Raw genomic sequence first — 22,369 nt, forward strand, 5'->3', positions numbered from 1 at the left:
CTTCCTGGCTGTTTCTTTAACCCCTTCCTCAGGGAATCTTCAGATGATGGAACTTCATGAAGGGCATCCATCTCCAGAACTGGCCTACTGTAAGGGAACTTCAGATTCCAGTGTGGTGTAGTCAGTTGTCAATTCCAATATGGTAGGTATGTTCTACTGGAATCTCTGACTCAATCACTGTGTATGTTGAGGTATACTCTCAATGCACAAATATAGTAAGCTCTACTATGAAACATCCCCACAGTGGGAGTTCCCTCAGTGTAATTAATGTATTCTAATCAACTGCTGAACTCCCAAAAGACCACTTTCCTTTATAAATAAAATGGTATGTTCCAACAGGGAACATGGTGTAATCACAGCATGGTCTATTCCAGTGGCGGAGTCTTTGGCCCACCAGATGAAGCTGCTCCAGGACAGAGGAGAGGAGAGGAGACCAGCCTCTGGTTGGGGAGTGCCCACAGGCATCCCAGAGGTTCTCAGCAGGACTGTGGTAGAGGACAAAGGCCAAAGCTATCCATCCACTGGAGGGGGCCAGCAGTCCTGACCCAAGTTCCAGGCTCAGCAGCCACCTAACTTCTGGCCACATCCTACAAGTGGGTCTCCTTCTCGCCAGCTATTAGACCGTCCTTGGTTAAGGGGGGCCTGCAGTCCTGGTTAATGCCGCCATCCAGATATAGATGTTGCTTAGGCTGTGGCAGGCTGGGATCAGGAGCAATGAGCTGCCGCAGGCGCTGTGGGGAGAAGAGGCAGTGAGTGATGGAGAGAGGCAAAGATATCTCCTCCTATCTGTATCCCCAGGGCCCAGCATGATCCAACATGAATGAATGAATGACTATTTTATGAAAGAAGAGGCAATAACATGACGATTTACAGTGTGAACTGCCTGGCTTCCAGTCCTGGCTCAGCTACTATCTGACAGCTTCTGTGAACTTAGGTAACTCATTTCCCCATCTGTTCCTTAACTTCCTTCATCTGCAAAACAAGGACAATACTACTACCTATCTCATAGAGTTGTTATGAATATTAAATTAGTTAAGCTGTGTCCAACACTTAAAACAGTGCCTAGCATGAACATGAAGGGTTCAATTAGTGTCTATTTTTGTTATCACTATAACTGTTTTAGGGGAGTGCTGCAGCACCAAAAGATAAGCACTGGACAGTGAACTACAAGGTTCAAGCCCACCAGCCGCTCTTTGGAAGAAAGATGAGGCTTTCTGCTCCCTCAGAGATTTAAAGCCTCTGAAACCCTATACAGGGTCGCTATGAGTTAGGACCGACTCAATGGCACTTAACAACATCATGACAATTTTACCATTATTATGTGTTCAATAATTATTGATTATTTTTCTTTTTATTTAGTATTACTATTATTGTTGTTTGGACCCCTGGTGGCTCTGTAGGATAAACACTGGACTGCTAACCGTGAGATTGGCAGTTCCAAACCAGCAGTTCCATGCGAGAAAGATGAGGTTTCCTGCTCCCATAAACCCTCTATATGGTTACCATGAATTGGACTCAACTCGATGGCTGGTGTTTATTACTATTATTGTTATTGCTATTATTCACATGGATATGTAATAGACATTGCCAACTAATTCTTGCAACATCATCCACTCTCAACTTCTTTCTCCTTTGTTATTTTGCACAATAGAGGCACGAGGTGAAGGGGTGGGATGGGGGTATTAACTTTGATTTTTCTCAGCTTCCTCTGGCAATGAGACATAAGCAGAATTCTGTTAGGGACTCTTGGAGAAGCTTTTATGACAAAAGAACAGATATGGCTGATACCTTCCCTCCTTTTCCTGCTTTGCCTGCAGGTGTGATGAATGGAACTATGACTAAGCTGCCACTCATCTGTCAGTTTGTCCTACTGTGGTGGCTTGTGATTCTGGAAGCTATGCTACCAGTATTTTAAATACCTGCAGGATCACCCACGGTGGACAGGTTTCAGCTGAGCTTCCAGACAAAGACAGACTAGGAAGAAGGAGAGATGAACTACTTCTGAATATTTAGTCACTGAAAACCTTATGAATAGCAGTGGAGCTATGACAGCCACCTTTTAACCGTGAAGTGATGAGCATGGTGGTAGAGTGCCAACATACTCAGGTTGGGAGTGCAGAAATATCAGAAGAGTCTGGCTGTTGAAGACCTCTAATAAGTAGCTGAACTAAAAAGCAGTCCTCATCTATGACCTTCTTTTAAGTGAGAGAAAAAATAAGCCTGTGTTCATAAACCACTGCAATTGAGTTTTCTATTACTTGTAGCCAAATTGATTTCTACAGATGTAAGGAGCTCTGGTAGCGTAGTGGTTACGAATCGGGCTGCGAACCTTAAGGTCAGCGGTTCGAAACTACCAGCCGCTCCGCGGGAGAAAGATGAGGCTTTCTACTCCCGTAAAGATTTACACCCTTGGAAACCCTGTACAGGGTCGCTATGGGTCGGACCCGACTCGATGGCACTTAACAACAACAACAACAATGCCTTTGTGGACTCCTGGTATGGCACTATAGGATCAGCACTGGACTGTGAACCACAAGGTCAGCAGTTCAAATCCACCAGTTGCTCCTTGGAAAGCCTATACAGGGTTGGAACTGACTCGATGGCACTTAACAACAACTACGTCTTTATGGGATACTGGCCATAGTTCCTCCTGGGAAGGAATGTTCCAAACTCTACACAAGGAGCCTTCTTCATGTGGTTTACCAGCCAGGGTTAAGAAAAGAAGCCACAAGCCTATAGAAAGAATAAATGATACGGTTTGGCTGTTAGTTTCCCAAGAGCAAGTAATCTGTGTCTGGGTACTTTACGTTCTTGTTTGTGATAGAGTTCTCCCCTTCATTCTTTGACAGTTGTTCCTGTTGAGTTTGCCCAGATAATTTGCTGGGTCTCTTCTAATTCTAAATATCTAAGACTCGAAGACTTGGAACATTCCTAAAAACAAAACCATTGGATTTGTCTTCTAGATCCTTCTCCTTTAAGATTCCATGAGACCAAAGGGCTGCCCCACATTCAGAGTGTGTTTGCTCCCTGAGTCCCAGTTGTGGATCCTGCCCTACATCCAAACTCTCTCAGTAGCCACCTCTCCTAGCCACTTACCTTCTTGAAGGAGCCCCGGGTCTTCAGGAGGGTAATGATGATGAAGAGTGGGACACAGGCCATGGAGGAGAGAGCTAAGAACCAGCCAATGAAGTACCCCCAAGGAGGGTACATGTAGATGTTGTTGTATTTGAGAGGTGTATACTTGCTCAAGGAGAAAAGGAAAGTGGCCTGGAACAAGAAAGAAGCAAAAAACCAATAACAGAGTACAAGTTAAATACACTGTGGTACATCTATAAGGCGGAAGCCATTGCCAATCATGGGCCAAGGCATCGCTCACATCAAGGACTGAGACTAGAGGAGATATAAAGGAAAGGAGGTGGGATCGAAAAGCTTAAAGAAGACGTACAGGAAGAAACTAATCATTGAGGAATCAGGCAGATGGGATGAGGCGCTATGAGAAAGAGATGGAGCAGGAAATAGAGTAGATGGCAATGACAATAAAGCAAAGCAATGGGTGAGATGGCCTCAGAGGAGCTGGGCAGGAGGACAAGCCCACAAGAGGAAATGGACCAGCCTCCAAAGACCCCAGCCCATGATGCAAGCACGCCTTCCTGAGTCTTCTGGAGACAGGAGGGACATACCAGGCAAAGTCCAGGGGTCAGGAAGAGCCAGGAGATCTTCACCAGGGGCCATGGCCGGTAGCCAATCATATCCTCAATGTTGTCATAGAAGCGGTCTGCCCCTGATGAGGCATAGGGGGAGGGGTGTGGAAGCAGGAAAATTGAGAACACTTTCATGGGTATTTGGCTTTGGGCTCTTCCCTACACCCCCAGTTCTGCACTGGAAAATTACAGTGTGGAACAATGACTGAACTGAGTCTCTGGTACCCCAGTCACTAGGCAGGGAGTGTGAGGGAAGAGGGCTACTAGCAGGCCCCCTATCATTCCTGGTGGGACCTCCTATCTCCCTGTCCAAGGATAAAACAGCTGTCCAAACCACAAAGAAGTGATTTGAGTCAAAATTGAGGTTCCAGAACTACATGAATGCTTATTGTTTATCTGTATAGCAGAGATGGATCCTGTTTCAAGTCAAGACAACAAAACCGTGAGAGCCCCACTGCTCAGGCATATCATACTCAACTCATGCAGGCCTGGAACATGGGAAGAGGACAAAGGTCTGGATCCTAGACTCTAGGAGAACTACCTCTCACTTTCCTATAAAGTGTGGTCAGTGAATTGATTTGTGTTTATGAAAACATTGGCGGGTTTTGTTTTGTTTAATGTCCTTAGGTTTCCACATTTGCTCCAGTTCTAGGCAGAGCCAGCCGCTCATTGGTAAAGACCTTTGGAAGGCCCTCTTGCCCCCACCACACACCTCCCACTGGTCACTAGTAGATTCCTACCACTAGGGAATCATCCCTTTCTCCTAAATTCAGCCTCAGTCAAACTCAGCTATTATTGGATAAGTATAACATGTTAAGGGATACGAGACATATACACCACACTGTGATAAAGTTCACCAGACTTTGTAAGCACAAGCTTTGAAGGGGAGTAGGGGAAAAGCAGAAAACCATCAGAAGGTATGCATGGAAAAGACAGTTTTGCTCAGGGGAGCAAAGGAGCTTGGTGGCTCTTTAGGATAAGCACTGGACTGTGAACCACAAGTTCAGTGATTTGAGCCCTTCAGCCACTCCATGGGAGAAAGATGAGGCTTTCTGCTCCCACAAAGATTTCATTCATAGCCTCGGAAACCCTATACAGGCTTGCTATGAGTCAAAAACAACTCAATGACACTTAACAACAACAACTTAACAATATTGCAATCAGGGGAGTCCCTGGGTGGTGCAAATGCTGAGTGCACTCAGTGGTAAAACAAAAGGTTGGCGCTTCCAGTCCACCAAGAGGTGCCTCAGAAGAAGGACCAAGCAATCTACTTCTGGAAACCCTAAGCAGCACAGTTCTACTTTGACGCTCATGGGATCACCATGAGTTGGGATTGGCCCGATGACATCTGGTTTTATTGTTTTCAGGCATAGTGATATTGCAGTTTATTATAGCACTCAGCACTAGTGATTATTGATTCAGCACTGAAGGAACCCAGGATGTGCATCTGATGGTGGAAGTATTTGTAGAAGAAAGAAATGAACGGCAGTCATATTGGAAAAGGTTACCTCAAAATCGCATGAATGAGCTTATTGTCAATGGAGGCAATCAAGCAAACTCTGGACGAAAACCTAGTTGTTGAAAAAGGGGAAGTGGGAACTTGCAGAGGCTCAGACTAAGGGGCCTGAAGGTCCCTTCTGACTAAGCCTCCCCCTGGGGCAGGGCCACTTATCATTATTATCAGCATTATTCAACTCAGAGAGGTCCATTTTTTCCATTATCCCAGCTTTGATCAGTGCCCTGCATCCTGTCTGCAGGAATGAGAAATGCCAGGTTCGCAGCAACAGACAAAATTCCCAGTAACAAGACCCAAAGCTGCAAAACAGACACAAAGCAGAGCACCCACCTCTCATCTTGGAAGATTGTGCCCTTTGTGGGGCCTCAGAGGTTCTTCTCCCACCCCTCTACATCCTCACCCAACTTTTCCACCCCACTCACCATATACCCAGCTGATGCAGATAACTTCAAATACCGCCAGAAAGAGCAGGCATATACCGCTGCAAGCATAGTAATCAAACAGCTGGAAGACGTACATCCCACCCTGTGGAGAAGGGGGTGGAGCTGAGGTCTTGGCCAGTCAAGGGTGGAGAACATCTCCCACCCTCAAGAGATGACCGAATGCCCACTGGTGCCACCCTGCCCAGTCTACAAGTGAATGGTAACTTCTCTAGTTGTGAAGTATTCAGTGACACCTGTGGGAGCCAGAACTCAATGGGATTGTCTTGCCTTTCTGCATCTCACAAGTTTCCTACTTTTGACAGGGTGCAGTCTTAACATTTTTCTATTGCTCATTTTAGTGGAAAAGATTTGAGTTTCCCTTCTCTGACAGGTTTCTGCCTTTCACAGGTTCCAACTTTCACGGGTTTTACTGTAATCTGGGTATATGTGAAGCATTCATTCCTTGCATCTAAAAGGAGTTTGCCTTGCCTGTTTCTGCCCTCAAGTCTCTCATTCAACATCATGTTAACAGTCTCATGTCAACCTGCATGGGAATCAAGGGCTGTGGTGGGCATGGATTGTTCTGTTTGCCCAGCATCCCATCTCCTGGAGACACCACCTCACTCTCAGCATGCTCCTTTTATGTAGGGGTGTCCCTGCCCTGAGCCTGGGTAAGAGTCATGCCTGTGCTCTCAGGAAAAGGCCCTCTCTTTCTTCTGGGGTTGGCTAGATGGTAGAAGTTAGGCCTGGTGCTTCCTGCAGGAGGAAAACCTGCCAGGAAAACCTTTCCCAGAGGAAAGAGGAGTCGGGAGACAAAAGTATCATTCCTGATAACATCAGAGCAACTGGATCCAGTCATGCCTGAAACCCAGATGTCTCTAGGTTTTCATCAGTTACCCGGCCCAGTAAATTCCCCTTTCTGCTCCAGCCAGCTTGCATTTGGTTTCTGTCACTTACTACCAAAGACCTAACTAACTAATGTTGTAGGGTGTTCCCTACAACCTTGCTTCAAGGGAGGGAGGCAGGCAGGTGTCAACACTCCCATTTAACAGATGAGGAAACTATGGTTCTGAGAGGGTCTGTATGGGGACCCGAGTCAGGGCCACAGTGAGACAAGGCCCTGTCCCCCATGGATCCCTAGTCCTGGAGTCCAGCCTGCAGCTCACCTCAGTGACCAGGATGAGCCCTATCAGGTAACACACCATCGCAATGGCCAGGATGAGGACCTCACGCCGCCCGTTCTTCCGGAGTTGCCTGGGGAACATGTCTATGGAGGCTGTGACCAGGCACTCCACACACACAAACTGTGGGCAGGAGGGAGATGGGCGTTAAGAGGGATGTGAGGTATTTGCCCCTTGCTTTCGCACCAACCACCTGCCCCTCGATTCCCTGCACAGCCCTACTCTCCTCTCAGGATTCACTCAGTGACCACAGGAACATAGGGAGGGACACAGATGGCAAAGACTGAAGCTATTAGGTGGGGAGGGTCTAGTGTGAGATGAGCCTACTCTTGGCTACATCTGTACAGTGAGCGCAGAGGAGTTAATGTCTGTCACCAAGAAGGGACAGAAATGGGTTAGAGTGGCTTAAGCCAAGCAGCAGGAGGTGTAGAAGGAGCCTTGGTCGAATCTTTGGGAAGGGCATTGTGGTAGGAGCAAGGCAGATGGCTCCCTCATAGAAAAGAGTCTTGAGGTCTGGGGTCACCCAACCAACCCCAAATAACAGCCTCGACCGCAGAGGATGACTTGGAATTTACAAACAGAAGTGGGAATGGAAGGAGTAGGTAGGCAATGCAAAAGCTAACAAGAGGGTCACGGGGGCAGAGCTAGAGTAGGGAAGGTGGGACAAGGTGACATACCTGGCTATCCAGCCCTAGGAATATGAGCATGATGAAGAAAAGACAGGACCAGAGCTGGGATAAGGGCATCATAGTCACAGCCTTGGGAAAAGCGATGAAGGCCAGACCAGGACCTGCCCGGCACAGAGCATATCAGTTCAGCTCCAGGACACTCCTGCCCTCAGGTAAGAACCTTCTCCACATGCATTATGTGTGTGAATGATTCAAAAGGTCTCAGTGATTCCATTTATTACCTGATTCTTTCCAGGTTCTGGGGAAATACTACTCATTCACCTTTTCATCCTCGCATCCACATATCTATGCACTCACACATTCAAGCAGCCATATCCACACACCCACACATCCATGCACCTACCCATCCACCCATCCACGCATCCACACATCCAAGCAGCCACGCACACAGCTTTCAGTCTCTCATCCTGCTCATCCTCTTCTCCCCACTCCCTCACACATTCATGGGGCACCTGCTAGAAGGTTCAATCACCCAATTTCTGGGACTTCTGCCTTTTTTTTTAGAAAGGACCTAGGTTCTCTGACCGCTGTCCCCCAAGGTTCCAGACAGCAAGGTGGCACCTACCTGACTCGGCCACTTCAGAAATGGGCACCCCCTGCTCCTGAGACATGAAGCCCAGGATGGAAAAGACGACAAACCCAGCCACAAAGCTGGTGGCACTGTTGAGGAAGCAGAGGGCGATGCAGTCCCTATGGAAGTCAGGGTGAAAGCAGACAAAACAGAAAGAAGGGAAAGAGAGAAAGAAAGAAATTTAGGCGTACACAAAAGACAGTAAGAAAGTAAAGAGGGGAGAGATTGGGAAAGGTCAAAGGAGAAGCACAGAAAAGAAATATGGGAGGGAAGAAAGAGGCAAAATGGAAAGTGAGGAGAGCAAAGTGGAAGACAAAAGGAGGGAGAAAGAATTATTCTGTCTGGGAAGAGAACCTAGAATATCAGGGTGACACAACTTGTGGTTCCCAGGTTACAAAAAAAAATGGGTTGGGCCCAGTGACTGGGTGTTGGTTCCTGGCAGGGCACCCACCCTTAGGATTCCTGCCCGCTGAGATCCTAGGGAGGCCAGGTTACCCCTGCCACCATAGCTGCCACCTCTTACTTGTAGCAGTTGTTGTGGTATTTGTTGTAACTTCCCAGGGCTGTCAGGCACCCCTGGCAGATGGCAAAGGAGAAGAAGATCTGGGTGCCAGCATCCATCCACACCTAGAAGAGACCCCAAGAAATGAGAGAGGGAGAGTGGGAGTGAGCCACAGGAAACAGGTGACTGGAGACTCAGGCCCACGACCCCACAGCATCAGCCTGGTCCCCTCAGGATTCCTTCTCTTAGAGAGTCACATCCTACACCCCCAACTCCTGGTGAACACATCATTCTCCTATCTAGATAGCAATATCTTCACAGGAGGGACCATTTTTAATGCTGTTTCTGTGGGCCATTAACTATGCTCCATAAGCCTTTCAATGGCTGGTTTTTTAGAAGTAGATTGCCAAGACTTTCTGTTAAGATTTCTCCGGATTGACTCGAATCTCCAATGTCTCTGCTAGCAGTCAAACACAATAATCATTTGTAACACCCAAAGAGTCCTGTAGGCACTTTGTTGTCACTTTTGTGTGTCATCAAATTAATGCCAACTCATAGCAATCCTATAAAACAGTAGAACTGCCTCTAGGGTTTCCGAAGTTACAATCTTTATGGGAGTAGATCACCAGGTTTTGGCTCCTACAAGGTTCCTGGTGAGTTCAAACTACCAACTTTTTAGTTAACAGCCAAGTGTTTAACAATTGTACCACCAGGACTCCTTTTAAGCACTCAGTAATGTCAAATATAGGCACAGGCACACCGGTGATGTCTGAAGTCTGTCTTCAGAGAAGCTAAGATCATCACTACCACTTAGTCCACCAGCACAGTGGGCCACAGGCAGCCATGACCGGGGGCAAAGAGCTGGCTTCAGTAAAATACAGAGAAAAAAAGCACAAAGACTCCAAAAGAAAAAAAAAGAACAAAGAATGTGATCAAACAAGTCCTAGAAAAGGAAATACAACAGGCTAATAAATTTATGGGAATATGCTCAACCTCTCCAGGAGTCAAGACAATAAAATTAAAACAAAATAATATGATTTTGGAGTACCAGATTACCATAATTGAATCTAGTAAGGGTCTCACAGAAAGAAAGGTAGCCTCAAAAATACTGATGATGAAAGTCAGTACACATCAAGAACCTGAAACTGTGCATGCTCTTTGATTTAGTAATTCCAATTCTAACTGCCACCAGGAAACATTCAGAGATAAGCTCAAAGACTTATATACAAGATGTTTGGTTGTATTTACAATAGTGGCTAGACATATACCACCTAAATGTCCAAGCAAGGGGAAGTTAAATGATGACGTGTCTACAGCGGTGCGGGCTCCAAGAGGGCAGGGCACGGGTCTGTTTTGTTCGCTGCTCTAGAGTAGTGTCAGTTTACCACTGAGTCAGTTCCACCTCATAGTGACCCCACGTATTTTAAAGTTGACCTGTGTTCCATAGGTTTTTCTATGTCTGACTTTTCAAAAGTAGATGGCCAGGACATTTTTCAGAGGTATGTTTGTGTGGACTTGAATCACCAATCTTTGGATTAACAGCCAAATACATGAACAGTTTGCACAATTTAGGGACTCCAACTTGAACAGTACTTGGAACTTAACAGTGCTCAGTCCATTTTTGTTGGATGAATGAATGATGGTTAGAGGAAACTTCATGCAAAATGCAGAAGATGATATTTACAGATGAAGTTCATAACAGAAAATGCCTTGTTGTTGTCAGGTACTGTCAAGTCAATACAGACTCATAGCAACCTTATGCACAACAGAACAAAACACTGCCTGGTCCTGCACCAATCTCACAATCAAAGCTACACTTGAGCCCATTGCTGCTGCCACTGTGTCAATTCATCTTGTTGGGGATCTCCCTCTTTTTCACTGACCCTCCATTTTACCAAGTAAGATGGACTTCTCCAGGAATTGGTACCCCCTGATAATATGTTAGAAGTATGTGAGATGAATCTGGCCATCCTGGCTTCTAAAAAGCATTCTGGCTGTACTTCCTCCAATACAGATTTGTTTGTTCTTTTGGCAGTCCATGGTACTTTTATTATTCACCTCCAATACCATAACTCAATCGCATCAATTCTTCTATAGTCTTCCTTATTCATGGTCCAACTTTCACAAGCATATGAGGCTATTGAAAATTTCATGGTTTGGGTCAGGCACACCTAATCCTCAAAATGACATCTTTGCTCTTCAACACTTTAAAGATGTCTTGTACTAATATAATATGTCATTTGATTTCTTGATTGCTACTTCCATAAGTGTTGATGGTTGATCCAAGCAAAATGAAGTCTGACAACTTCAATCTTTTCTCCATTTAACTTGATGTTATTTATTGGTACAGTCATATGGATTCTTGTTTTCTTTACATTAAGGTGCAATCCATATTGAAGGCTGTAATATTTGATCTTCATCAGTAAATATTTTAAGTCCTCTTCCCTTTCAGTAAGCAAGGTTGTATCATCTGCATATTGCAGGTTGTTTATGAGTCTTCCCCCAATCCTGATGCATGTTTTTCTTCATATAATCCAGCTCCTCCAATTATTTGCTCAGCATACAGATCAAATAAGTATGGAGAAAGAATACAACACTGGGGCACCACCTTTCCTGATTTTAAGCCATTCAGTGTCCTCTTGCTCTGTTTGGATGACTGCCTCTTAGTCTATGTACAGTTTTGTCATAAGCACAATTAAGTGTTCCAGAATACTCGTTCTCCACAATGTTGTCCACAGCTTGTCATGATCCACAAAATTGAAGCCTTTGTGTAGTCAATAAAGCACAGGTAAACATCTTTCTGGTACTCTCTGCTTCCAGCCAAAATCCATTGGACATCAGCAATGGTATACCATATTCCACATCTTCATCTGAATCCAGCTTGAACCTCTGGAAATTCCCTATCAATGTACTGTTGCAGCCATTTAAAAATTATCTTTAGTAAAATTTAACTTGCATGTGATATTAATGATATTGTCCGATGATTTCTGCATTCTGTTGGGTCACCTCTCTTTGGGATGGACACAAATATGAGTCTCTTCCAGTCAGTTGGCCAGGCAGCTGTCTTCCAAATTTCTTGGCATAAATGAATGAGTGCCTCCAGTATTACATCAGTTTGTTGAAAGATTTCAATTTATATTTCATCAATTTTTTCCCAAACTTTGTCGTTAACCAACACCTTGGACTTCTTCCTTCAGTACCATTGGTTCTTGATCATATTCTACCTCTTGAAATGTTTGAACATCAACCATTTCCTTTTGTTACAGTGACTCTATGTATTTCTTTCATCTTCTTTTGATGCTTTCTGCATCATTCAATATTTTGCCCATAGAAACCTTCAATATTTCCAGTCAAGGCATGGATTTTTCTTCAGTTCTTTCAGCTTGAGAAATGCTGAGCATGTTCATCCCTTTTAGTTTTCTAACTCCAGGTCTTTGTACATTTTATTATAATATTTGACTTTGTCTTCTCCAACTGTCCTAGACTACTCTCTCTTTTACCTCCTCATTTCTTTCATTTGCTTTAACTTCTCTGTTCTCAAGAGCAAGTTTCAGAGTCTCTTTTGACATCCATTTTAGTCTTTTCTTTCTTTCCTGTCTTCTTAATGGCCTTTTGCTTTCTTCCTGTATGATGTTCTTGATATTATCCCATGACTCTTCTGGTGTACGGCCATTAATCTCTAGTACATCATATCTGTTTTTGAGATGATCTCTAAATTCAGGATATATTCAGGGTCATATTTTGGCTCTCATAGACTTGGTTTAATTTTCTTCAGCTTCAGTCTGAACTTGCTTATGAACACTTGATTGTCTGTTCCACAGTCTGCTTCTGGCCTTGTTTAGGCTGACTGTATGGAGCTGTTCCACCATCTCTTACCACAGGTATAGTCGATTTGATTTCTGTGTATTTCATCTGGTTAGAATCATGTGTATAACCATCTTTTATGTTGCTTAAAAATGGCATTTGCAATGAAGAAGTCATCGGTCTTGCAAAATTCTATCATGTGATCTATAGCATTGTTTCTATCACCAAGGCTATATTTTCCAACTACTGATTCTTCCTCTTTGTTTCCAACTTTTGCATTCTAATTGCCAGTAATTATCAATACATATTGATTGCATGTTTGACCAATTTCAGACTGAAGAAGTTGGTAGAATTTTTCAGTTTCATCATCAGTGGCTTTAGTGTTTGGTGTGTACATTTGAATAATAGTTATATTAACTTGTCTTCCTTATAGATGTATTGATATTATCCTACCACATTAGACTTCAAGGTAAATCTTGAAATGCTCATTTTGATAATGAATGCAATGCCATTCCTCTTTAATTTGTCATACCTGGCATAGGAAACCATGTGATTGTAAGATTCAAAATGGCCAATACCAGTCCATTTCAGCTCACCACCAAAGCTCGGGATAGTGATTATTTTGTATTCTGTTTCATTTTGCACAACTTCTAATTTTCCTTGATTCATACTTTGTACAAGGATACAAGGAGCTCTGGTAGTGTAGTAGTTATGAATCGGGCTGCTAACCTCAAGGTCTGCAGTTCAAAAGTACCAGCTGTTCCAAGGGAGAAAGATAAGGCTTTCTGCTCCTGTAAAGATTTGCAGCTTCAGAAACCCTGTGCAGGGTCACTGTGAGTCGGAACCAACTCCATGGTACTTAACAACAACAACAACAACATACTTTGTACATTGCATTTTCTGATTATTAATGGATGTTTACAGTTGCTTCTCCTCATTTTGAGTTGTGCCCCATCAGCAAATGAAGATCCTGAAAGCTTTATTCCATTTGTGTCATCATAGTCAACTCTACTTTGAGGAGGAAGCTCTTCTCCAGTCGTATTCTGAGTGCCTTCCAATCTGAAGGGCTCATCTTCCAGCACTATATCTGACAATATTCTATTGTTCTTCATCATGTTCCAATATTCAGTATTCGGGTACTATCTGACAGTGTTCCACAGCTATTCATAAGCTTTTCAGTGACTAAATATTCAGAAATAGTCCGCCTTTCCTTCTTCCTAGTCTGTCTTCATCTGGAAGCTCATCTGAAACCTGTCCACCATGGGTGACCCTGTTAATATTTAAAATCCCGGTGGCATAGCTTCCTGCATCACAGCAACACACAAGCCACCACGGTACGACATACTGACAGGTGTGTGATGTAGAAAATGCTTAGGATAATATTAAGTGAAAAAAAGATACAAAACTCTGTTATGTCTCTCCATATGTAGCTATCTCAACTATGTTAAAATACACATTCATTTTTAAAAGCTGGAAGGAAAGATAATGAAATGCTAAGAAATTCTATCTAAGTGGTGAGGTGACAAGAGATTTTTAGTTACTTTTTCATAATTCTCTTTTATGTGATCTAATTATTCTATGTTGTTATTGATGTTAAATGCCATTGAGTTATTTTCAACATATAGAGACCCTGTATAGGGTTTCTGAGGAGCAGCTGGTAAGTTTGATCCACCGACCTTGAGGTTGAGTGCTTATTCTATGGTGTCACACCAGGGTAGGCCATTATTGTTTTTAAACCAAGAAAAAGGTAATAAAAGACTTTTCAAAGTCCAGGTCTGGTTTGGAATAGAGGTCATCTGGGAAAGTAGTCCTCTGTATGTGACCTACCTGGGGGTCTTTGAGGCGAAACAAATCTGGCTTCAGATAATAGATGATTCCCTCATAGGCTCCAGGAAGGGTGACACCTCGGATCAGTAGGATAATCAGCATCAGGTAGGGGAACGTGGCTGTGAAATAAACCACCTGCAGAGGAAGCCCACCAAGGTCACTCCTGGTACAGTCTAAGTGGTCCTCCTGTCCCCCTCCCCAGGCAGCAAGAGTCACAGCCAGTCCGTGGTGTCTCACTTCTCAGAGTCTCCCAGAGGGAGTGAGCATGTGAAACTTTCCACACCTTTCTTTACACATTCCAGTGGGTCTCCTGCTCCCCAACTGAGCCAAGTGTGAGATACACATCAGCAGGGGAGTAGGGTGGAGGAGAGGGAGGAGGAAGAGCGGGGAGGGGGTGAGTTTCCAGTCCATAACATTTCAAGGACTATTTTTAAATCCAGAGTCTGGTGTCCCTTAATCCCTTGCCCTAGCTGCTCTCCCCATGTCAACAGTGAGGGTGGGACTCCTCCTAGGGTGACCAGATTCGTACAGTGATCTGTGGGCAAATTTAGAATGTACTTTTCCAGGCTTAAGCCTGGGGGAGCAGCAGTGGCCTGAACTTCAGTAAACATAGGTGTCCTGGCATCCTAAGACCCATAGAGGGTGCCCCACTCTGCCCCTAACCAAGCTTAACTGTTTAGTTAAGAGGTAGAAACACTGTTTGTTGTAATTATTATTACTGTTACTATTTTTATTCTGACTATAGTTTAACAGGAGTCCTGGTGTGGTGCTGTGGGTTAATGTGCTGGACTGCAAAGTCGATTTGAACCACAAGGTCGGCTGTTCAAGCTCACCAGCCGTTCTTTGGAAACCCTATACAGGTCACTATGGGTCGGAATGAACTTGATGGCACTTGAGAACAACAACAACATAATTTAACAAGGTCCCTAGATGATTTTTATATCTGAGAGGGCTTCAAAAAGTTCATGGAAAAATGGAATTGAAAGATAATATTAATATTAAGATTCTGTATATCTGGGGTAAAAATGCAAATTCTCAGCAAGGGACCAAACCAGATTAAACTGATTCAAAGCCTTGGTATTACCACAATCCAGGGAAGGGGAGGCTAGTGGCAGGAACAGCTTAGATGTATGGCTAATCAGGGAAATCAGAATCCTGCTCATTCCTGGTTTTCAAAAGCATAGAGCATAAGTCTCAGAGTATGGGCTGGAAATTATGCTCAAGCCTGAATTCTCACTATACAACACACAACTGTTGTCTACCCTTGGCTAGAATCCCTTCCATGACAGGAACACCTCAAAGGCTGTTCTGTTTGGGAGTTCATACTAAAAATGGTCCTTGTTGTGTTTTTAAATATACAAATGCAAGTCATATGAATGCATGATCCTGGTTGTATAGTATACACACATAATGGATAGTGATTCAGATCCAGATATACACACACATCAAAGAAACTAGAAGGCAGGTAACACAACAAAAATCTAACAGGAATGAGCAGATTTGACCTGCCCCAATGAAAATGGATTGTACCATGATCTGGCAAATGGCAAGTGTGTGACTTTGATGTCTATTCTTTGCTCTGTATGTTACTTATATAAGTAGGTTTTTAAAGTCATATGGAAAAGAAAACACTTCCTTGTATTGAGCTAAACTCTGCATTCCTAGGATTCTGCTGTATGTACCATACATCTCTCCTAGACTACTCTTTCAGGTCTCCAGAAGGACCCTGTGTGTGTCCCACTGGGTATTACCACAATACCTGGGTATTGTTTACAAGGAGTTGAAACACCTCACCTTGCCCGTGGTCTTGACCCCCTTCCAGATGCAGAAGTAGCAGATGATCCAAGCAAGCAGGAGGCACAGGGCCAGCTCCCAGCGCAGGGCCCCCAGGTTGTGGATGCCTGAGGTGATGCCCAGGACTCGTCTCCTGAAGTATTGGGGGAAATGAATAACCAGTGAGAGACTAAAGAGGGCAAATTGCCTCTGTCACCAGCTCTCTTGATGACGGGAGCCCACCCCACATTTCTTATACTCCAGGGCTTTTCCTACCTTCATCCCAACTTCACCTTCCCTGTGGCTATGCCATGTTCCCACCTGTGGTCTACAGACCCCTGGTGGGATCTGTTTGAAGAACAGATTGCTGTAATCCCATAGGTATCTTTGCCTTTCTACCTCATTCAGATTTCTCTGTTGCACAGAGAGATAGAGAAAGAGGTTGTGAGGGTGATTGGAATGCATGAATGAATGTCTAGAGAGTGGATATATACATGTGCAGGTTGATGAGCAAGTATGGACATCAAACAGAGAGGCTGAATGGAAATTGTGTGTGTGGCTGTAGATGGAAGTGTATGAGATTTGGGTACCTGAGAGGATGTACATGTGTAAGTGTAGGTAGCCGTGTGCGGGTGGGTAAGTATGGATGCGAAAGTGTACTCAGCATGCGTCGAGGTAGGTAAATGGGAGGGTATAAGGAGCTCTGGTAGCGTAGTGGTTATGAATTGGGCTGCTAACTTCAAGGTCAGCAGTTCGAAACTACTAGCTGTTCTGCAGGAGAAAGATGAGGCTTTCTGCTCCGGTAAAGATTACAGCCTCAGAAACCCTGTACAGGGTCGCTATGAGTCGGAACCAACTCCATGGCACATAACCACCAACCATAGATAGACTTATGTAAGAATATAGGTGGACTTTGTGGGGATGTGGGGATGTGAAAATGTAGGTAGTCATGTGGGAGATATATGTTGCTGCTATTGTAAAGTGTCGTTGAGTTGGTTTTGACTCATAGCAACCTTGTATAGGATTTCTGAGGAGCAACTGGTAAGTTAGAACCACCAACCCTACAGTTAGCAGTCCAATGCTTATCCTATAGCACTACACTGTAAAAAAAATATATATGCTGTTAACTGCCGTCAAATCGGTTTCAACTCATAGTGACCCTGTATAGGGTTTCCAAGGAGCAGCTGGTGAGCTTGAACCACCAATCTTCTGGTACAAACCAACCTTGCAGTCTAGCACATCATCCCACAGTGCCACACCAGGACTCCCATATATGTATATATGTTGTTATTAAGTGCCGTTGAGTCAATTCTGACCCATAGTAACCCTGTATATAGTTTCCAAGGAGCTGGTGAGTTTGAACTTCCAACCTTGCAATTCAAACAACTTTGCTGTCTGACACATTAGCCCACAGCGCCACATCAGGACTCCATATGAATATATATATACATACATACATACATACATATATTTGTTGTTGTTGTTAAGTGCCGTCAAGTCGGTTTCGACCCATAGCGACACTGAACAGGGTTTCTGAGGCTGTAAATCTTTATGGGAGCAGATCGCCTCATCTTTCTCCCGCGGAGCAGCTGGTAGTTTCGAACTGCTGACCTTGCGGTTCGCAGCCCAATTCGTAACCAGTACGCTACCAGAGTTCCATATATATACATATATATATATATATATGGTTTGCCAATTTCTGTGGTGTAAATACTCCCACCTTGGCTGATTTCAAGCTACCAACATGAGATTGCTGAGCACAGACTGTCTCTAGTACCCAGCTGGACGTTTATAAGTACAAGACGTGGGTGTGAGTGGTCGAGTATGGGAGAGGGTAGTATGAGGCTGAGGGTAGACACATGAGAATGAACGTACGTGGACATGTTGGGTGACTATAGTAGTCTAGGGGGTAGGTGTGAAGGTGTAGGAAGTGGGAATGGATATGTTAGTGCAGGTTGGGACATAGATGGAGAGTACATGGTAAGTGGGTAAATGCTGAAGAACATGGACAAATAGTCTTAAACTTGCACCCAAATCCTAGGGCTCAGACATCCCAATTTCCTCTGCTTGGAGTACCCTGGTATTTAGCACCCAGGGCCAGCACCTACTCCCAGAATTCCATGACAGGTGAGGTGAAGTTCTCAGAGGGTGTTGTGCTGGCTCCCGAGTGGTTCATAAAGTCCATGCATTGGTCTGTCAGGGACAAGGTAAAGCAAGATGTGCATCAGCTAGGAGTGAGGTCATCCCCACCCTCTAGCCTTGTAGCCTGGTGGTTTCCACACCTCCTACCCCCTGCACAATTACTCACACCTTCATATCCACCCTCACCAAACATATCCATCACTATTACCACCCAAGTCTACCGGTACCCTCACACTTGCCCACAGGAGTTTCCTTTGGGGCCACTACTTTCTAGAATGTCAGGAGTTGGCTGCTACAGTAGCTCATGGGCCCAGCTCCACCTCCCATGTGGCTTGAATTGCTCTTGGTCACCTTGAACCTGGCTGCTCTTCTGACCACCCCTCCAACTTCTGACACAATTCAGACCTCAGATCCAATCTGTCCCCATGCAGATTGCCACACACTTGCCTAATTTCCCCATCCACCCCTGTTTCTGAGGCTTTGTACCTGCTCTTCCCCTCCTGGAATGCTGTTCATATGGTAAGCAAGGCCTTCTCTGCCTTCAGCCTTCCCTGAGCAGCCACCTCACAACCAATCTAAAGCATGTCTCCCTCCCATTGTTTCATACTTACTGTACTCATTTCTTTCATGCATCACAATTTATCATTGTTTTGTCTGTCTGTCATCTATTTCAACCTCTAGACTAGAAGCTTTGTGAGGGTAGGGTCCATGTTGCCCTGGCTCATCTTTGGATTTCTAGCACAGTACTTGGAACATAGTAGGTGCTCAGTAAACATTTGCTAAATGAATGAACGAGTGATGTTAACCCCTTGCAGCTGTGTAACATATTCACAGTCCCATTGGGTTTTACAACCACCTCTTAGTGGCTGGTCTAAGGTCCCACAGAAAAGTCAGCCAGCAGAGTTGGCACCAGAGTCCTCCCACATGGCTTGTACTTAAGGCAAGTTCTGCCATGTGCTCCTTCATTGTTTGGTCATCACCAGCCACCACAGGTCCAGCCCCAAGGGGCTGAAACGGTAGATAAAAACATACCTGGGAGATATTGCAGATTAAGTTCCAGGCCATGACAATAAAGCAAATATTGCAAAAAGGCAGGTCACAGGAATCCTTGGGTTTCCAGTTTATATAAAAGTGATGTTTACTTTGTACCACAGACTATTACATTTGCAATGGCATGATGAAAAAGTTTGAAATAAAAATAAAAGTTTGTGATAATTACCAAAATGTGACACAAAAACATGAAGTGAGCACATATTGGGGAAATGGCACCAATAGACTTGCTCAGCCCAGGGCTCTCACAAACCTTCAACTTGTAAAATACACAGTGTCTGCCATAAAACAAGATGATGTTGTACCTGTGTTCCAGGAGTTGCTGCAGGTCGTCCAGGGAAGCTCAGAGGTGAAGGAGCTGAACAGGTAGAAAAGGGCCCAGGCAAGGATAATGATGTAGTAGACATTCAAATAGGACTCAATGACCACAGATGCCAGACCAATGCCTTCCAGAGGATTTGGGGGGGAAAGGGAGTCAATGTTAGCAAAACAACAACAAAAAGTCACATAGAAGCTGCCTAGGTAGCGTTGCCAGAATGCTCCTTAGAAGCCAAGATGGCATGACTTTGTCTCTCATACTTTGGACACGTTATCTAAGAACAGGATAAGCTACTAGAGAAGGATATCATACTTGGTAAAGTGGAGGGTCACTGAAAAAGGGGAAGGCCCCCCACTAAGTAGATTGACACAGTGGCAGCAGCAATGGGCTCAAATTCTAAGGATGGCCCAGTACCTGTCAGTGTTTTGTTCTGTTGTGCATAGGGGTGTTGTGAGTCCTAACAGACTCAACGGCACCTAACAACATCAAAGGGGTATTGTGTGCTATACAAAGAGAACTACCAGGGTGAAAAGCCATCCACAGCGTATTTCTAAACACAAAGAACAAGTTGCAGAACAATATACTGTTCAGCATCCTATTTTTATAATATACATTTGACTGTGTGCACAGACTGCATGATAGAATTTTGCAAGACCAATAACTTATTCATTGAAAATACTATTTTTAAGCAACATAAAAAGTGACTATACACATGGACCTCACCAGATGGAATACTCAGAAATCAAATTGACTACATTTGTGGGAAGAGATGGTGGGAAAGCTCCATATCATCAAAATAAGGCTAGGGGCAGACTGTGGAATAGACCATCAGTTACCCATATGCAATTTCAGGCTGAAGCTGAAGAAAATGAAAATAAGTCCACAAGAGCCAAAATATGACCTTGAATATATCCCACCTGAATTTAGAGACCATCTGAAGAACAGATTTGATGCATTAGACACTAATGACCGAAGACCAGAAGAGTGGGATGATATCAAGAACACCACATAGTAAGAAAGCAAAAGGTCTTTTAAAAGACAGGAAAGAAAGAAAAGACTAAAATGAATGTCAGAAGAGACTCTGAAATTTGCTCTCTAGTGTAGACGTGCTAAAGTGAATGGAAGAAATGAGGAAGCCAAAAAGTTGAAGAGAAAATTTCAAAGGGCAGATCGAGACCACAAAGTCAAGTACTTATAATGAAATGTGCAAAGACCTGGAGTTAGAAAAACAAAAGGGAAGAACACACTCAGCATTTCTCAACCTGAAAGAGTTGAAGAAAAAAATTTAAACCCCGACTTGCTTATTGAAGGATTTATGGGTAAATGTTGAACAATGCAGAAAGCATCAAAAGAAGATGGAAGTAATACACAGTCACTGTACCAAAAAGAAACCGTTGATATTCAACCATTTCAAGAGATAATATATGATCAAGAAGTGATGGTACTGAAGCACTGAGATCTATACTGTCAAAAAATAAGGCGCCAGGAATTCACATAATATCAACTGAAATCTCTCAACAAAATGTTGCAGTACTGGAAGTGCTTATTCATCTATGTCAAGAAATTTGGAAGACAGCTACATGGCCCACCGATTAGAAGAGATCCATATTTGTGACCATCCCAAAGAAAGGTGAACCAGTGGAATTCAGAAATCATTGAATAATGTCATTATTATCACAGGCAAGTAAAATTTTGCTGAACATAATTTTAAAATGGCTACAACAGTACATACATCAACAGAGAACTGACAGAAATTCAAGCCAGATTCAGAAGAGATTGGGATATCATTGCTGACGTCAGATGGATCTTGGCTGAAAGCAGAGACTATCAGGAAAATGTCTATTTGTGCTTTATTAACTTTACAAAGGCTTTTGACTATGTGGACCATGACAAACTATAGATAACATTGCAAAGAATGAGTATTCCAGACACTTAATTGTGCTTACAAGGAATCTGTACATAGACCAAGAAACAGTTGTTAGAACAGAACAAGGAAAGGTGTGTTCCAATGTTGTATTCTTTACCATAATTATTCAATTTGTATGCTAAGCAACAATCTGAGAAGTAAGATTATATGAAGAAGAATATGACATCAGAATTGGAGAAAGACTCATAAACAAACTGCAATATACAGATGACACAACCTTGCTTGCTGGAAGTGAAGAGGACTGATGAAAACCAAAGCTTACAACCTTCAGTATGGATTGCATCTCAGTGTAAGGAAAACAAAAATCCTCACAAGTGGACCAATAAATAATATGATAAATGAAGAAAAGGATTGAAGTTGTCAAAGATTTCATTTTGCTTGCATCCACAATCAGCATTCATAGAAGCATCAGTCAAGAAATCAAAAGACATACTGCATTAGGCAAATCTACTGCAAAAGAACTCTTTAAAGTGTTCAAGAACACAAAGATGCACCTGACCAAGCCATGGTATTTTAATTTGCCTCATATGTAGGTGAAAGTTAGACAATTGATAAGGAAGACTGTAGAAGAATTGACACATGTGAACTACGGTGCTAGAGAAGAATATTAAAAGTACCATGGCCTGACAGAAGAACAAGGAAATTTGTTGGGAGAAGTATAGCCAAATTCTCCTTAGAAGCCAGATGGTAAGACTTCATCTGCCATACTTCAGACATGCTATCAGGAGGGACCAGTCCCTGGAGAAGGATATCATGTTTGGTAAAATGGAGGGTCAGTGAAAAAGAGGAAGACCTCCAAACAAGATGGATTGACACACGGCAGCAGGAATGGGCTCAAACATAATAACTGTGAGAATGGCACAAGACCAGGCAGTGTTTTGTTCTATAGCACATAGGATCGTTATAAGTCGGAACTGACTTGATGGCACCTAACGACTATATATA

The 22,369-nt window shown here is 43.6% G+C and overlaps 1 protein-coding gene across 1 annotated transcript in view; it reads right to left on the minus strand.

The window, feature by feature from the left end:
- Positions 1-575: 575 nt before the first annotated feature.
- The window catches only part of SLC6A12 (solute carrier family 6 (neurotransmitter transporter), member 12), a 34,168-nt gene continuing 12,374 nt past the window's right edge, over positions 576-22,369 (minus strand). Inside the window, exons 4-15 of the mRNA XM_006862701.1 lie at positions 19,484-19,624; positions 18,095-18,179; positions 16,008-16,140; positions 14,214-14,348; positions 8,604-8,707; positions 8,075-8,199; positions 7,498-7,610; positions 6,806-6,943; positions 5,640-5,742; positions 3,681-3,781; positions 3,097-3,267; positions 576-731 (exon numbers count right to left, since the gene is read on the minus strand). Of these exons, the coding sequence (XP_006862763.1) occupies positions 588-731; positions 3,097-3,267; positions 3,681-3,781; positions 5,640-5,742; positions 6,806-6,943; positions 7,498-7,610; positions 8,075-8,199; positions 8,604-8,707; positions 14,214-14,348; positions 16,008-16,140; positions 18,095-18,179; positions 19,484-19,624 (1,493 nt within the window). The 3' untranslated portion in view covers positions 576-587. The remainder of the gene's footprint in view (positions 732-3,096; positions 3,268-3,680; positions 3,782-5,639; positions 5,743-6,805; positions 6,944-7,497; positions 7,611-8,074; positions 8,200-8,603; positions 8,708-14,213; positions 14,349-16,007; positions 16,141-18,094; positions 18,180-19,483; positions 19,625-22,369) is intronic.

Source organism: Chrysochloris asiatica, unplaced genomic scaffold (assembly GCF_000296735.1).
Source record: "Chrysochloris asiatica unplaced genomic scaffold, ChrAsi1.0 scaffold00050, whole genome shotgun sequence".
NCBI lineage: Eukaryota > Metazoa > Chordata > Mammalia > Afrosoricida > Chrysochloridae > Chrysochloris > Chrysochloris asiatica.